Below are 16,988 nucleotides of genomic sequence, written 5' to 3' on the forward strand. Positions count from 1 at the left end.
CGCTATTGGGAAATGTGAAGCACAATGTAAAGCGCTTTGGGAAGTCATTGACTTGAAAAGCGCTATATAAATGCAGATCATTTCATTTCATTTCATCAGCAATAATCCTTGACTGATCATCTATTGCACTATTCCATGCACCATATACTCATTGATAATTATTCAGTGCGCCATTGAACTACTGAACAATCATTGCACTTTTATAGTAGTCTCAATTTCATGCACATTATAGTCTGGTGCGCCATATGTATGAAAAATGACTATATTTAAGGGGTGAGCCTTAAAATGCGTAAAATATGGTGTATGTGCTGTATATGAGCACATACTAATAAAAATGAATAACCCTTAATTCCAAATAAAACATTCTCTGTTAAAAAGTACCCTTAGGCAAAACTAATGACATACAGATACACAGAACCATTAAGGGCTCTGCTGATACCAGAATTAGGAAAAATACAGAAATGAACGGTCAAATTGAGGCCCCTCACTCACGTCTGTGATTGATGCTGCAGAAGGCGGAGCAATAGGTGAATGGCTTTGAGTCGCTGATTCCCAGTCTGGCGACAGGCCACCCCTACTTGCCACTCCCATATGTCAGTCAGTGGCAATTGATTGAGCACCTGTTCGTCCGCCAAAATTTGCTTCAGGATTTCATAACCTGAGTCAAGAGAATAGTTAAAAGCAAGGAATGTGAAAACTGAACTCTTCAAATTTTGACAATATGATAATTCATAAGCGTGCCACATGTATTTGTACCTGTCTGGAAGCGGCCCCTGTGGCCTCCAGTTACTGTAAACTTGTAGCCCCACTCAGTGTTGCTCATGTCTGACATAAACTTGTAGTACAAGGTATCACCTGAAAAAAGATAAATGCCCTTTAATTTGAATCATGACGCTGTAAGATTGTAACGATTTGTCGGAGTTGTCACCAAAAATCAAGAATAGAAATAGTCAACAATGAATTCCATTGTCGACTATTGTCGCCAGACAGCTTTTCCGGCAGAAAAGCATCTCTATATAAACATAATATTACCTAAGCGTCACTCATGCGCAATAGAGTCTCTGCAGTGACATAAACATACAGAAATGGCAGCGTCAACGTCAAGTACGCAAAGTTTGGTAGCATTTTAGCCTGGATATGGCATATAAATATTCTACTAGCAAATTTTGCAAACCAGACCTCGCGTATGATGGCGGTAGCTCGGTGACACATGAACATTTAAAGAGCACGTTGGACAGTTGAGTAAAACGGGGGGGTCTGACTCACTTTGGTAAGATTCAAGTATGGTTAAAGCCAAAACGGTTTTGATGATATGCATTGTACATTTTATAAATGTATATTTCGCTATATAGAGAGCTTGAGCGTTATGACAGACGGTGCCTGACAAACATATTAAGAGCATGCAATGCACTTAATTGGTTTTCGATTTTTGTTTAATATTTGTACATTTTTTAAATCCGCAGTATGATCAATAAAAGGTGTAAATGAAAATGAAATGATCTGCATTTATATAACGCTTTTCAAGTCAATTACTTCCCAAAGCTCTTTACAATGTGCTCCACATTTCCCAATAGCGGCCTTGCAGCCATGTAAGGCGCTAACCTGCTTATTGGGGGTATTAGGGGTTCAGTGTCTTACCCAAGGACACTTCCACATGAGCCGGGATTCGAACTGCGATCTCTTGATCCCAAGACGAGCGCTCTACCTCCTGAGCCACTGCCGCCCCCTGTATATTTTGTATTTTTTATTGTACCCATTTTTCTTGTGTTTATTATAATTTTCCACATGACTAAATTATCTTCATTCTAAATTTGAGAAAAAAAAAGTCCTATTATTTGACTAATCGTTTCCAATAGTTGGTGATTAGTCGACGATTAAAACAGTCTTTAGTTGCAGACCTAGCTGCGAGCAAGTATTGCAAATACAAAAAACACCCTCACCTGGAATTTCAAAATCTGACCATTTCTGGGGAGAGCCACTGAAAATGTGGACATCCTGTAGGAAATCACTGCTACTGGACATGATGAATTCATCGCATCCTTCCTCTGTGTGGCAACGGGAGTCAAATTTGACAGACAAGTAAATGGCCCCAGGGATGTGCACCTTATCCTGACAGCAAAAGGGGATTTATAAATGTTATTAGAAATAGTACGTAATGCCCATATTGATATCAACAGAACAACTTTGTGGCAGTTAGGAGCCTTAAAAGTCACACAGATGCCCACGAAGATGGACAACCACAATTTAATTAGGATTATTTCTCGTCACGGTACTACTGCCAAAAACATTTTCACAATTCAGATTTTAAGTGTCCTTCACAAAACGAATACAAAAATGATTACATTAACTTTGGTAAAAATTCAGAAAAAAATCTAATATATTCAACACTGGCATGGATATAGATCTTTTATTAAGTGTCTTAAGTAATTGATACTTGGAATCAGTGATTAATCAAGAATGGATCCTAAAACTCATCATCAATTACTCCTTTATTCTGTAGTTTTAGAACCACCCACCAAAGTTGATAGTACTACGAAAATAAAAAGTGAATTATAATTAACAAGACAATTACAAAGTTGGCTGTAGCTTTAGATGACAAGAAATAATATAAAAATGTTAAAAAAAAGAAAGACACAATATACACACCTCAAAGTTAGTGTTGTTGTCGTATGGGTGCTTGGATTCTCTGACTTGCACTGCCATACCTGGTTCTTCCATAAACTGGCATGCAGTAAGAGATAGGCTGTGCAGCATACTTTGGCTGCAGCCTTTCAATACCCTTTGGAGAATCTGAACAACAAAAGCACAGTTTAGACACAAGTGTCAAGTAAACAATGCTGTAACTTCTGAAGATCCCCCCACTTGTCACCTTCTCCCACAACAGCCGCTCTTCTAGCTGCATTAACATGTCAAGGATGTAGGCCATGTGAGAAGCTCCGTTCAGCTGCAGGGCCTCCTCGCTTAAAGGCGTCTCATCAGGCCAGTCTGCGAGTAAGGAGGCAAGCACGTGGCGGGCGTACAGCGTGGCAATGGCCTGGTTAACCTTTACTAGGTACTGACGAACAGCCCGATTACTGCGGACGGCCAGTTCCTTGTGTAATAAAGCGGAGCTTTTGGTGCGCCGCTGTTTGGCGTAACTGATCTGCAATTCACTCTCAGAATTGGTAATAAGTCTCTGGGTCACCATGTTCACCTCTTCTGTGGCCTTTTCACATTGACTGGGCTTAGACTGTCAAAGGAAAACGTCCATATCAGTTACAACCCACACACTGAATTTGTCTTTTTACAAAAAAAAAAAAAAAAAATACAATACAGTGCTTAGTGAAAGTATCAGCCCACAGAGAATTTTTTGTCATATTGTCACATTTCAGGCTTCAAACTTAAAGCTAAAAAACTGAAAATATGTTCCAGGAATCAACAACATGTGAGCACACAATCATGAAGTGGAACCAAATTATTTCAACATCTTATATCTACAACGAAAAACCTGAAAAGTAAGTGTTGCAAAAGTATTGGCTCTCGTTTCTCTCACCTCAGCCAAATGAAATGAAATGAAAATGAAATGATCTGCATTTATATAGCGCTTTTCAAGTCAATGACTTCCCAAAGCGCTTTACAATGTGCTCCACATTTCCCAATAGCGGCCTTGCAGCCATGTAAGGCGCTAACCTGCTTATTGGGGGTATTAGGGGTTCAGTGTCTTACCCAAAGACACTTCGACATGTAACACGGACGAGCCGGGATTCGAACTGGGATCCCTTGATCCCAAGATGAGCGCTTTACCTCCTGAGCTACTGCCGCTCTGAATGATCAAATGTGGGCTAAAAAGACAGCATGCACCAGTGTATTATTAAGTTTAACCTAATCTGTGATGCTGTGATGGGTTCAGAGGTCTGAGAAAGGATAAACTGGAGAACACACAGCGTTATGGGGACCAAAAAGGACACCAGGTAGGACCGGGATAAAGTTGTGGAAAAGTTCAAAGCAGGAATCGGATACAAGACGATTTTGCAACATTTACACGTCTCCCGGAGCACTGTGAGCAATAATATCAAAATGCAGAGAGCATAAAACCACTGCATACCGACAGAGCCTCTAAGCTTTCGGCCCAAACAAGGCGAAAACTAATCAGAGAAGCAACCAAGAAGCCCATGATCACATTGGATGACCTGCGGGCATGCACAACTTACGGGGGACAATCAATGTAAGAGACAACTATTAGTCATACTATGCACACATCTGCCCTTTATGAGAACAGTGGCAAGAATAAAGCCTTTTTCTGAAATAAAACCATAAAAAGGCCCGATTGAGGTGGACTTGCTGGTGTGTTTTGGATTGCTGTGCTGCTGCATGATCCAAGAGCGATTGAATTTGAGGGTATGGGCTCATGGCCAGAAGGTAGCCATCTTCCATTTGGCCAAGTGGGTGGTGTATGCCCTGCTTTCCCCTGTGTTTAGTCCTCCACCCCCTAAATACGTGCGCGTTTGCGGTACGGCCGGAATTTCTTAACCCTTCCCTCGGCTTATTGCGTCCTCATCCTTTTATGCTTTTTGGGTTCCCGCACCCTCCCTTTGATTTGCTGCGCCCTGTTGCACTGGTTGCTTCCTTGTGCTGCCGACTTTGCTTATAGTATTGTCCCGCTCCGAATCGACATTTCAAAACTGCATTTTATACTTTCTTGGCCTGTCTATATTAAAATTGGTTTGATGACCTGAAACCTTTGTGAGTGAATATGCAAAAAACACAGAATTTAGGAAGTGGGCAAATAATTTATCAACACGTTCTTGAAGGGCCAATACTTTTTTAAGGCACTGTAAATGCTGTTCGATTTCACTTCTTACGATGTAGGATGTCACAATCATATCGGTGTCAACAGCCTTAGTGTTCTTATCGTCCGAGTGCAACCGTTTTGTCGGTTGCCATTTCTGAGCTAAAGTGCGGATTGTATCGTCCGTTTTGATCTCCTCTCCATCGAATCTGGAAATTATCAAAGCACATCAAAATCAAGGTGGGCGTCTTCATATGCAAAAAAAAAAAAAAAAAAAAAAAAATACCCCGCAGCCGCTCAAACTGACCTCTTTTGCACCTCCAAGGAGAAGGACTCGTTTTTTTTCATTTGTAATTCATACATAGCTCGTAAAATGGGCAGAGGAGCGTTTAAGGCATCATGGGCAATCTGTTCAGAAAAAAAGATTCGGGTAAAACTCATTCCAGTAAAATGGAACTTGGAAGTGTACAGGCCTCATTTGCAGTGAATGTGTTAATTATTATTTACCATTTAAAAAAATAATATCAGAATCATCTTTATCATTACTGCATTGCTACAACAAAATTAGATTTGCAATCCAGTTTGCAAAATATACAATAATAAATAAAAATATATATTGACCTCTAATATTAAGTATTCACATCTAAAATAAAAGTTATACACAACCGGAATATTGCACTTAAAACCGGGATATTGCACTTAGAACCACAATACTGTGGTTTAGTGTGTTAATAGCTCTGGAGATATGCAAATATCTGTATTCTCCACACTATAAGGTGCACAGAAACATAAAGGCGCACTCCCAATAAAGAGCATAATGTGATATTTTATCCATAAATAAGGTAAACTACACTACAAAGCGCATGCTATATAAAATCCTGTAAGGGCAAGGGTTGTGCAAAAAAAATAAAACAATGCTGTGTTATCGCATTGATGAGTCAGAATATATCACTGATCATAATTAAATATATGACTGATCAAAGTTTTATACTATTGTATACAATCGCAATTGAATTGAACCTGGTGCGCTGAATCTTATCTAATAGACTACTAGGAATACTGACGATACAAAGGGGTTAGGTCTTATCTCATCACACTATTTTTAGTCATGGCACCAAATTGTTGATGTCATTATTGGGCCAGGCCACGAGAATATTGTCAGACATAAACTAGTCCGTGGTAAAGCCGACTCGCATGAGTTTCTGAAATGAACGACAAGAAAGGCAGTGTGGGAAGCAATTTGGCCGTTCTGAACTAACTGGAGAGAACAGCATTGTGGGAAGTAATTCCCTTGTCCTTAAAGATAAAAAATAAATGCATGACTGCACGTATCCAAAGTGTTGGTCACTCAATGCTTAGTTTGACCTGAGAATGAGTGATACAACCATTCTTTTTACTCTAACATACCTGGTACCATGAATAAAATACTGTGATCACGAGATCAGACCTAATGCCATTTCATGTGTCGTCTGTATTTCTAGTGGTCTAGTGGATATGATCTGGCTCCCGAATGTGAAGATCTAGAAGTGTTGGCAAGAGCTTGCTTTATGCTAGGACCTTAGCTTGGCCTTTTGGCTGAGAGTAAGAGTCCCGGCTCCTAAGCCTTGTAGCGTATTATGAACTGACCGATAACGGATAATGAATAAAGAAGATAGAACAATAACCCTTAAAAAATCCCTCCCCCCCTCTTTGCTGCGATCAAAGTTCGATTTCCGGTGTAATGCAATTGTGAACAACTGACCATGTCCTGTGGGAACCTCGTGGTTAGGATTCCGTTCATTACAATTGCTAACTGGTATTAAATTTATTGACTGATTTATAATTGCATTATGCACAACAACATTTCTGGCTAATTTGGGGTTTTTGGGTGTGCCTTACAGTCCAGAATATACCGATATTCTATTTATAATAATTTATGTGATTATTATTTCCTTTATTTCCGGGGTCAATCTTTTTTAAATGTAAAAAAAAAAAAACATTTGTCTCCCTCATCACCTGGAAGCAAATCTTTGTTTCCTCATCTAGACCGTCAAGTGGATCTGGCCTGTTGACGTCTGTGTCGTCAGCCATGCTACTCGAGTGGTCAGAGTCGTGCTCCTTATCTTGCTCTCTTTGATCCCGCTCGGGGTCCTGAGTCATGGAATGTATTTCGCGCTTGGAGGAGTAGAGCATGATTGAGAGAATTTCCAGATCTCGTAACAACCACAACTTGCTGAAGCCCGTTCCCTTGCTGCACTTGCTCACAAGCAGTTGTGTTAATCCAGACTGCTGGATGGCTTCTTGAGCTTGCTCCACACCATGCTTCTTCAAAGAACAAAGACGACATATAGAATTAATTTACTTTGATCGACTGCAGATTTACTGTAAGTGGTTTGTAAGTATTTTCAAGTTCATATTTGAATGCAATGCCAGATACTTTTAGGGTGTTGTAGAGTCCTTTAAGGGCCAAAGAGAGAACCCAAGAAGCTTCCACAGCATCAAGAGAGCAATTTTCTTCACTATTCTGCAGCAGGTGGCAGATGATGGAAATAAAGTTGTTCAAGTAGCGGCTGAGGAGAGTCTTTGGCAAACACTGGTCTTTGCTTTTTCCAACAAAGCAAGCTGTAGAATCCTGAGACTGGATGAGTTGGTAGTCTTTGACTGTAAAAGATAGTAAAGGCCACATAGTTGATCATTGCAGCTTTTTCTTGTGTATTTCTGCGCGACTAGAATACTGCTGACCAGTTTTTCTTTTGCGGGTCTTTATATCCACTACTGCTGCCTGGTTTGTTTCTGTAAAATGTTTGAGTAGGATCATGGTGTGGTGTTCATTGGCATTGTCGACGAACATGGTCTGCGTGCCGACACACAGAACCTAACAGACACAGGACTAGTAAGTATTTGTTAAAAAAATCAAGTAAGAATATCTAATTCCTCATAGTAATTTTTTGTCTACTTACTTCAGGGAAGCCAACCAACACCAGGAGGGTGAAGAGATTGGTGCGTTTTAGAGTAAGCGGTAGCTGCTGAATACAATGATCAGTAAAGGTAGCGATGATGGGGCTCCATCCAGGACAAGTGTTCAGATCGTGTAAAATATCCGCTACTGTGCATGCCCAATCCAAACCTATACAACTGAGAAAATAAAATACAAAACAATTTTTTTTTTGTTTCAGGGTTCACCTATATATTCTAAATAAGATGTGTGTGTAGCTGTACCTGTCTAAACAGACAGCTCCCAGACTAAAAAGCAGCTGAGTGGTCTTCCATCCAGCAGTGTCACTAATTCCTGCCTCAACATTTGACAGCAACTCATACTTGTCTGTTAGGGCCTCTGAGACAGCACAATCAGCCTCGACTGGAGGTATTCGCATCAGTAGTTGTCCCAGCAGGCCCAGAGTAAAGTGGTACGTCTCGTTGAGGGAGCCGGCATTGAAAATGACTACCCTAAAAAGTTGGTGCAAAATGGAGCTGACACTGGGCAGACAGAGAGTTCTTTCCTTCAAAGGGAAAAAAAAAGATAAGCGCCCTCCCAAGAAAACACTAAAAACTTTGAGCAAAATGCTTGACAGAAACAAGTTACGTTTTTGACAGGGGGTAGCATAGCAGCTAGAAGTCCCAGGATCCGCTCTCTTGAGCACTCTGCAAAGACATATTCCTGGAGGGACACTTTGGGAAGTCGCTCATCATTCTCCTTGACAATATCCGATGCTGGACTGTTGACTGCTAGACTAGACTCCGATACTGTTAAACATATAATAGAATCAGACAGCTGTGCAAGTCCTAATCTCAATAAACAGTGATACTAATCAAGGACTCACGTCGGATCACAGGTGAAAGTTGGTCATCGCTGGATTGGCTGATTGATTCCAAAGTGTCTTGTGAAACAAGTTTTCTTGTGTCCATCTCAGACATGTTAGGTGGTAAAAACATTTCGGAAGGAGCAGTAGGAGCGGCGCTCACTTCCCTGGACCTTTGCGTGTCTCCTGATGGTTTACTCTAGATGTGTGATAGAAAGAAATTGATTTGTTGAACGTGTTTACAGTACAAACCTTTGAGTTTGCTTCAACAAAAAAGTATATCCTAATAAATGCACATCGGTTGGAATCGGCCTTATATTTATTCAGTAGGTTATACTGGGGGAGTAGGGAAACTGTGGGAGTCAGATCCATCGACATTTCGTTCTGTATACACGTGTACTAGAATGACAATAAAGTAGATCTGAATCTGAATCTGAATCTGAATAAACGTCTTTGCTTATAGCTCACATTGTCTTTGGGTGAGGAAGGAGAGCAAATGGCAGCAGTGCTCCCAGGGAGCGATGAGGTGTCTGTGGCAGTACTGACTTCCTGAGACAACTCTGAGGAGACTGGACACAGCTCACTGTCACAGGCAGATTCATTGGACAACAGCAGATTGAGCAGAGCTGAAGAGCGAAGACCTGTGGGATACAACACATTTGAAGGCAGGTGCTTTTAACCATTCCACTTTGTTTTTAAAAAAATCGTTTAACCTTTGCTGGTTTGTCCCTTGAGCAAACAATCAGTGATGAGCTTGGAGCAGCACGACTGTAGGGCTATCGCCGGGCTCAAAGTGGTACCATCCAAATTTTCTCTGTTTATCTGCTTCTCATTGATCTTTTCTGAAGTGTAGAGTGCCAAAGCAGCGAAAAGAAGCCAGGAATAGTTGTGGATGTACGGCTGAATCAAACGGTGCCTGTCACTTATTCGAATGGTCACCATAGGGTAAACTGTGATCCGATGTGTGGGCAGGTGGCTAAAAGTTTGTTGGCGTGTTAATGGCAGAATACAATATTTAGGCATAGAACAAAGTTCATTGGACAAGATGTTACCTGTCAGGATATTTCTTGGCATTATAACATCCAAAGCAAAGATCAAAGTCTTCACAAACATTACAATTGATCCTGCTGCCAACAATGAGGCCTTGACAGTGGTCACAAGCATATTCCATATTCACCATCTCATGGTCATCCTCGTGACCTTCAGGCTTGGCACCACCTAAACAACACATGCACATTTTGGTTAAACAAAATGGTGTATTTAATTAACACGGTCACATAAATGTGCTGCTAGCTCAATAATTACAATATGTTGAGTTATAGTGAGTATCTTACTGAGGAAACATGTCTTGCAGAGGTCCATATCCATACACTGCAGGCATCGATAGCGATGCCAAGGTGCCATCCTTTCACAGCCATCACAGGAGATTACAACATTGAGTAGGTCGCAATAACGTGCAATGAACATGTGCATCTTCAGAAAGTAAAACATTTTTAAATGCGTTATGAAATTGTTAAAGCTTTGCACATACGTTTTGAAACTAAATCAGATAGTAAATAAAGAATTTTGGTTTAAGATTACCTTTCGCCTGTCTTCCATAGAGTCCTCTTCATCAATTTTATCATACCACTTTTCAAACAGTTCATCCATGCACTCCTCCATCCACTCCTGATTCTTCTTGTAGTCTGCAATTTCATCATCCTCTGTCCACTGACTAAAAATGTACACGGACAACAGAATACCTTAAAATTGTGGCAATGAAATTAAAACTGAACAAAACTTGCTCTGCCCAATTTAACCAAGGCTCGTATTTTACCTGATTGCTAAATCATGAACGCTAATGTTCTCCTGCGACATGCTGAGTAAGAGTTCAGGAAGCTTGATGTTCAGGAAGAGGGGAATGTCGTGCATGTCCCAATTGAAGTCTAGAAGGTGCAGTAAGCAGGTTTGCACACAAGACAGGGCTGGTAGGAGAGTTCTGAGAAGGATGGACCAGAGTACAGTTAAACTGCTCATAACACAAACTTGTATCTTTCAAAAGGATTCTTGTTGCAGTGGAAAATAATGCTAACTTGTCGTTGAGGGTACTGAATCCTTGGACCGCTTCAACCAGACCGAGCACCAACTGATGGTACGAGCGTCGCACTTGCTCCCCTAACTCACGACCGCTGTCTGACAACTGAGAGAAATAACTGAAAAGAAAATTTATATTAAACACCGCTTTGCCTCTGAAATACATATTCAAACTGTCATTCATTTTTGTAATGCACCTGCTGAAGTCTTTCTGACAGGTCAGCAGTTCTTGTAGGAACAAGACACAAGGGGCTTGAAAGATATGTGGCGTTCCTAGTGAAGTTAAACACGATTGAATGAGTTCGAGCACTTTGCAGACACTAATGGCTTGAGCTTTGTTCAGCGACAATGTCTGCAAGATACTTTAGGACAAAAGAAAGATATGTCAAAAAGTTGAAAAACACAAATACATAATGATAGACTGACTTCCACTCACTTGGCTGTTGTGAGGGTGTTGTCCTTAATAAAATTGACTATGTGTTTGAGAATTGGGTAGCAATCCTTGATGGATGAGGATGTGCAGGTTTCCTCCATCGAGCGGCATGACAGGAGGCGTAGCCGTGCCCGACTGAATGGAGCTTTATGAGATAATGCAGAAGGAGAAGATGGACTCCCCCAAGAAGAGAGGCTTTCTGTGGAGCCTTTGTTGTCAGACTTGCAGTGTGTACAGGAGTGAGGAGGAACCTTGGGGGATTGGTTTTGAACTGGTCTGGCTTCAACATGCTCATCTGCAGCTGCGGATTGTTCAAGTGAGGAGCTCGCGTGGAAATCGTCTTCCGAGACTGAAGTGGGACAGTGGAGAACATCACTGTTGCCTTGTGCTGCATGGGAGGACTCACTGGTGCGGCATGGTATACCACAGGAAGAAAATCTGAAGAGCAGGAGGCACTTCTCAATGCACATCTCAGCTACAGAGAAATAATTTATTTTAGATCAGGAACATGACCAAATGTCAAAATCAAAGAGATACCATGGATTCTTACCTAAACTCTCAATTGTAACCTCATCAGTGCCTGGCTCTTTTTCATCAGGAACATTCAGTTTGCCAACTGTATATCTCTGCTTCATCTCCAACTAACAGAAAACATTCAACACAGCTTGAGCTCATGCTCATGATTACATGTATTGCAAATCATTCAGCAACCCAACAATAGTCAAGGAGTTTGCAATTCGTACCATCCAAGTCCTGAGGCTGTCTGCCACTGAATACACTTGCACAAAGTCTTCATTTACACAGGCTTTGCATTCTTGATTGACTATTCATAAAATATTCAAATGGAAAATTTTAAAAGTCAATAGTTGATTGAACAAAAAATTAGAAGCTGATAAGTAAGCATTACCGTAAGTCTTGAGGGCATTAATCAGGCCTGGCGTGTGGTAGATCATGACAGCCCAAATTGCATTCACAGCATGGTCGGCCCTTGACCCAGTGGGCAATTCATTCCTCACTGCCTGTTTTTTACAGGACTGAACCAGGTTTCTCATCAGCTCTATTCTGCCATCTGTGGTTTCATGAGCAGGGTTCCATCGAGCGAAGTCCTCCAGGAGCCTTTTTACATCGTCCAGATGGTCTTTACTAATCTGATATACACAATAAACAAATACATTTTGAGAATAAACACATGGGTGAATTCAAGATGAGATGTGGTGTTTAGTATGTGAAAATAATAAAAAGTAATACACAATAATATTTCAGCACACCTGAACTGTTTTGATCTGATCTGCGTCCTTCTGCTCACACAAGCCATGTCGGAGAATAGGTTTCCAAAGGGGTGACGCCTGAACATGTGACACTTTCCAGGGTGGAAGCTCTTTTACGGAGCGTATTTCTGAATAAAAAGCGGTATTATGACAATACATATAGTCATTCATCTGAAAAATCCAATCCCAGTACATAGATGGCTTGTCTTTGTACTGTAAATTTAATGACCAACTCTGTAGAGTCAAAAGGATAGTTTTGCAAATTTGTAAGTACTTTTTTAACAGAAAGAATCCTTTAGGCCTACCATTTTGGCTTCAACGGGCGCTATTTCCGAACATACAGGGCACATATATAAACAAAGCAGATTAATCTAGCTACGGCTGGAAGTTTCATCAATTCATTCAAAGTAACCCACCATTTTTTACCATAATTAACGGAAACAGAGTTGTAACGGCGGAATAACTAGTTAGATTATCCCGTTCCTAAAAAAAAAAAAAAAAAAAGTCGTTACGCAATGGCATTATATATAACGGCGTTATTCCCCACACTGTTGATAATGGGAAAAAAATTATGTATATCTCTGTAAATGGGCAAACCAAACCCATTCTTAATGTTTCCAATGAAGATCGACACAGTTTAAGTTTTCTCACTTGTCAGGTTTGTATAAGGCTTTTAATTTTTTGCTTAGGGGTCCAAAATGGCTCTTTCAACAATCGGGGGTTCTAAACGGCCAGTAAATGTAGTTTTCCATAATGTCCAAATAATGGCGACAAAGTATCATGTGAGGTATAGTGGAATGTGTCCTACAGTTTTGCAAAAAGCAAGATTGTTTTTTTAAATTATAATATACAGTACGGACGTTTTTTGTAAAAAAAAATTAAAAACAAAAAAACCACCATGAAGGAAAATGCTATCATTTATCAAACAAATACTTGAGGCTGTAAATTGCGTTTATTATACATTGAAACCAAGAACAGAGTATTTAACAAATAAATACATAAATGAGTATAAGTATAGGTTTCTGCTCTGTGGGTTAGACTACCGCACAATCTTTCTGGAACGTAACCCCCCTAGGGATTACTGAGCAGGATTTTAATTAGCAACCCAGCAGAAGCATATACATAAAAAGGGTGTTTTTTTAACAACTGCTGTGTGTATATATTTTAAAAAGTGTACAAATTATTCAACAGATGTAGATGATGCTAACCATAACCAGGATTTCAGACAACAGCTGAGAAGTGAAGAACATCTCACCCTGGGGTGATTTCAGAGCCAAGGTCCTATAAGCAAGTCGCCCCATCAATCGAGCTAAAAGCAGCTGCAAGTCCGACATCCAAGAAATGGTGATGTCGGGCAGACCAACGGCAGTTACGGTGAACTTGTAACCCCACTCGTTATTGCTGCTATCAGAATGGAAGAGGAACTGAAGCTGGGGGCCTGTGTCAAATGTTACTTTCTAAAAGGAGAGAAATAAAACCGGCATGTGATAATATAAAAAAAAGAATAACAATTCAAACGCATAGACAATAAGAAGACATCCTAAGGGAAAATGACCCAATTTCTACCTTTGGCCACTTCTCACTTCCGACCTTCATGTCGTAGCGAACTTTTCCACCTCTGGAGTCCGTGAATTCCAAATAATCATACCTATGAAAGAAATGTGAACACAAAGAAGCACAATCTTTCTTTCTGATGATTTGACATGGTTTAAAAAGTCATGGTTTTAATTATAAAAAAAAAACACCAACGCTGACCCTTACCTGTCGAGGTGAGGGGATGTAAAGAAGGGGGTAAACATAATAGTCTACCTGCAGAGTTAAGCAGACCAGCATCCTCCTGACAGTTACATTATTTTTTCCGACTTAAAATTCACACAGGGAATGGATATAGCTTTCCTTTGTACTAATTGTTCCACATTCTGTTTGAAAAATGTTTTTTTTAATTGTATTTCTTTTTTACAAAAGATTGCATTGACTTGCCCCCCTATCTTTTTGATTTATTTTGATTGAATGTTCCTGCTCTGAGCCTTTGCTTGGAAAATGCTGGTCTACTTATAACTCCAAGAGCCAAAAAAGAAAGCTGCAGGCCAAGAGTGTTCTTTATTCGGGCCCCGATGCTGTGGAATGCTCTGCCCTTAGAAATAAAATCTGCAACCTGCCCTTCGAGATAAGATCCGTAACCTCAGTGAAAGTGAATCTGGATTTGAGACAGACTGATATAGCTGATGATTTATGCTGACCTCATACTTTAGTTTTCCTGCCTGGCTTGTGGCAGAGGGAAGGAAAAAGGACAAAACTGCGTGAGTCAGTGGACCAACACCTGTACCTGAGACATGTCAGCATTTGCATTGATCAGCTGGCTAAGACCGGAAGCTGCATCATCGCTGTCTTGACTTCTTGATTAATTTTTGTTATTACTGATGTTTTTTGCTGATGTTGACTATGTTTTGTGTATTAATACCCAATGCAACAACTAATGCAGCCTGGTAATCTTGGAAGGGGATCACCCCTTGTGTAGCCCCTTGTAAAAGATTCTTATTTTCATCATGCTGAGGTGTCTTAGTTTTTCCTTGCCTGCATGCATGTTAAAGATTTGGTACGGTTGGGTAATTATGGCCTGTGCGGTCCTTTGAGACGGGCAGTACAAAAAAAGTGTAACCTGAATTGACTTTTGTATTTCAGCCAAATTTTGAAACGCTGTGGTTTACATCAAAGGTTTCAAATGTAACTTCCGTTCTAATCAGAGGGACCCCAGGGAAGACATCCACACGCACTACCCAACACCGACCACTGGGAGGGACTGGGAATTGACACCAGCCCCGGCCAAAACGACGAGTAGTAGGCAGCCGCCATGTCTGGCAGGCAGGGCAACCGGGAAATCCTGAAAATAGCGCCGGCCATAGTGACGAGGTCGGCTGGGAACAAACACATGGACACAGCAGCCCCAAAGCCGACGGGGGCTGGCCGACCAAAAATTACATGCAGTGAGCTGGCAAGCCCAATGGGATAAACTTAAGGGGGAAACGACCACAGCAAGAAAACGCAAGGTGGGCTGGAACCAAACAAAACATCATCCGCAGAGGCTACGTGGGGCCGGCCCGAGTCAAACACAGCAGCCCGAAGCCAACGGGGAGGTAGCGGCAACAAAAGAACACCTGAATCGCAAGTGGGTAATTCAGGAAAAACACGGGGCTGACGGAATTAGACGGGGTAGCTCCAAAGCCGAGGCGAAGGTGAGCCAGGGACCAGGTCGCAACGGCAGCAGGTAAACAAACCTTATGCAGCCTTTTAGGAGGGCAAAACACAACTCTGACAAAAACCATCTCAAGGCTAATAGCAGCAGGGACACTAATTCATTCAATTGGAACACAGCGTTATGTACCCGCCACGCGAGAAGATAAAAAGATTCATATATATTCCTGATGAGACAGGTGCGATGGAGTGACTAATTTTTGGTAAGCATTTCCTGAACTGGGCATGCGCGAAGGTGAAATTCCATGCTTAAAGCTCGGTTATCTTACTGTCAGAATATAAAATTTGCCAAACCTTTCAACTGTGAACAGATGTTCTGTGTGGGTGTGTATGTAAGTAATCGCCAAAATGAGTAGGTAATAACATTCCATTATTCCTACTTCTCCTGTCCTAAATAGAATTGGATAGATTTACAGAAAACAGTACAGAGAAGTGTAACTTTTTTTCTATTGTTTCTACCTTTTTTCTGTCTCACAGCGTTCATCAAACTCGACTTCAAACGACGTAGCACCGGGACAGGCAAATATATTTGTCTCATGACGACTGTCCTCATAGTTGTGAGAAGATTCCATTGTCCAGGTCCTCAGCACCACTGGCTGTTGCGGCTGCTGCCAGCTCTCCTGGTCCCCCTAACAATGTCACAGTAGGTTATTCATCTCACCATCATCATGTGCAGGTATTTTTTTTAAACTTTTGAACTGTACTTATCTCTCCCACGTAATCCATGTATAAGTACAAACTGTACGTATAAGAGAAAACGATTCAACCGGAATTTATTTAATTTGTATGACTACATTAAAAACTTTCAGTGTATCAAATAACTCTATTGCAAAATAATTTTATAATTAAACAAGCATAATGAGAAAATGTTTGCATCTTGAATTTTGAATCTAGTGATGCTCTTTAGCCATCTTAAAAAAAGTGATTATGACAATATGAGTATAGAAAACTGATCTAAATATTCCACCAACCTTGGAAAAAATGTCTCCTGTTCCAGAGGATAGATTTTTGAGAAGCTCGATCATAGAGGAGAAGTTTTTTAGCAGCAGATAGTGAGGGATGTCCAATGAGCAAAGTTCCAGGAGAAAGATAAGCTGCCAGACCAATTCATTATCGTCAGCCATGAAACTTTTTTATTTAATAATACGTTTTAATGGGGCCTTACCAGTTGTCTGAAGACTCTGGCAATAATAGAACTGTCTAGTTTCTCAGTAATCTCAGTAGCGGTGTACTTATCCAACAGTGAACCAAGTACACTTTTGACACTTGTCAAGAACTTATCCACATCTGTAAACAAGAAAAGTGGACAGCATATACTTAAAAATAAACCATAATAAGTTACATGATGTTGATATCCGCATCTTGTTTGTTGATTTAAGATAAAAACAAACTTGAAATGAAATGTTTACAGTTAT

At 40.7% G+C, this 16,988-nt stretch overlaps 1 protein-coding gene across 1 annotated transcript in view; it reads right to left on the reverse strand.

Moving 5' to 3' along the window:
* Nucleotides 1–16,988, reverse strand: part of zzef1 (zinc finger, ZZ-type with EF hand domain 1) — a 42,984-nt gene that overhangs the window by 10,891 nt on the left and 15,105 nt on the right. The window contains exons 20-51 of the mRNA XM_088320820.1: nucleotides 16,739–16,860; nucleotides 16,545–16,667; nucleotides 16,033–16,202; nucleotides 13,888–13,969; nucleotides 13,577–13,778; nucleotides 12,322–12,449; nucleotides 11,961–12,201; nucleotides 11,797–11,876; nucleotides 11,604–11,694; nucleotides 11,057–11,528; nucleotides 10,818–10,982; nucleotides 10,620–10,739; nucleotides 10,364–10,525; nucleotides 10,129–10,261; nucleotides 9,882–10,020; nucleotides 9,600–9,765; nucleotides 9,261–9,523; nucleotides 9,016–9,188; nucleotides 8,569–8,746; nucleotides 8,331–8,491; nucleotides 7,967–8,247; nucleotides 7,708–7,882; nucleotides 7,490–7,622; nucleotides 7,185–7,408; nucleotides 6,764–7,072; nucleotides 5,076–5,176; nucleotides 4,842–4,977; nucleotides 2,870–3,229; nucleotides 2,647–2,790; nucleotides 1,941–2,109; nucleotides 757–855; nucleotides 493–658 (exon numbers count right to left, since the gene is read on the reverse strand). Coding sequence (XP_088176946.1) covers nucleotides 493–658; nucleotides 757–855; nucleotides 1,941–2,109; nucleotides 2,647–2,790; nucleotides 2,870–3,229; nucleotides 4,842–4,977; nucleotides 5,076–5,176; nucleotides 6,764–7,072; nucleotides 7,185–7,408; nucleotides 7,490–7,622; nucleotides 7,708–7,882; nucleotides 7,967–8,247; nucleotides 8,331–8,491; nucleotides 8,569–8,746; nucleotides 9,016–9,188; nucleotides 9,261–9,523; nucleotides 9,600–9,765; nucleotides 9,882–10,020; nucleotides 10,129–10,261; nucleotides 10,364–10,525; nucleotides 10,620–10,739; nucleotides 10,818–10,982; nucleotides 11,057–11,528; nucleotides 11,604–11,694; nucleotides 11,797–11,876; nucleotides 11,961–12,201; nucleotides 12,322–12,449; nucleotides 13,577–13,778; nucleotides 13,888–13,969; nucleotides 16,033–16,202; nucleotides 16,545–16,667; nucleotides 16,739–16,860 — 5,668 coding nt within the window. The remainder of the gene's footprint in view (nucleotides 1–492; nucleotides 659–756; nucleotides 856–1,940; nucleotides 2,110–2,646; nucleotides 2,791–2,869; nucleotides 3,230–4,841; nucleotides 4,978–5,075; nucleotides 5,177–6,763; nucleotides 7,073–7,184; nucleotides 7,409–7,489; nucleotides 7,623–7,707; nucleotides 7,883–7,966; nucleotides 8,248–8,330; nucleotides 8,492–8,568; nucleotides 8,747–9,015; nucleotides 9,189–9,260; nucleotides 9,524–9,599; nucleotides 9,766–9,881; nucleotides 10,021–10,128; nucleotides 10,262–10,363; nucleotides 10,526–10,619; nucleotides 10,740–10,817; nucleotides 10,983–11,056; nucleotides 11,529–11,603; nucleotides 11,695–11,796; nucleotides 11,877–11,960; nucleotides 12,202–12,321; nucleotides 12,450–13,576; nucleotides 13,779–13,887; nucleotides 13,970–16,032; nucleotides 16,203–16,544; nucleotides 16,668–16,738; nucleotides 16,861–16,988) is intronic.

The sequence above is a fragment of the Urocampus carinirostris genome, chromosome 17, assembly GCF_059441175.1.
Source record: "Urocampus carinirostris isolate Australia breed hairy pipefish chromosome 17, RoL_Ucar_1.0, whole genome shotgun sequence".
NCBI classification, from domain to species: Eukaryota; Metazoa; Chordata; class Actinopteri; order Syngnathiformes; family Syngnathidae; genus Urocampus; species Urocampus carinirostris.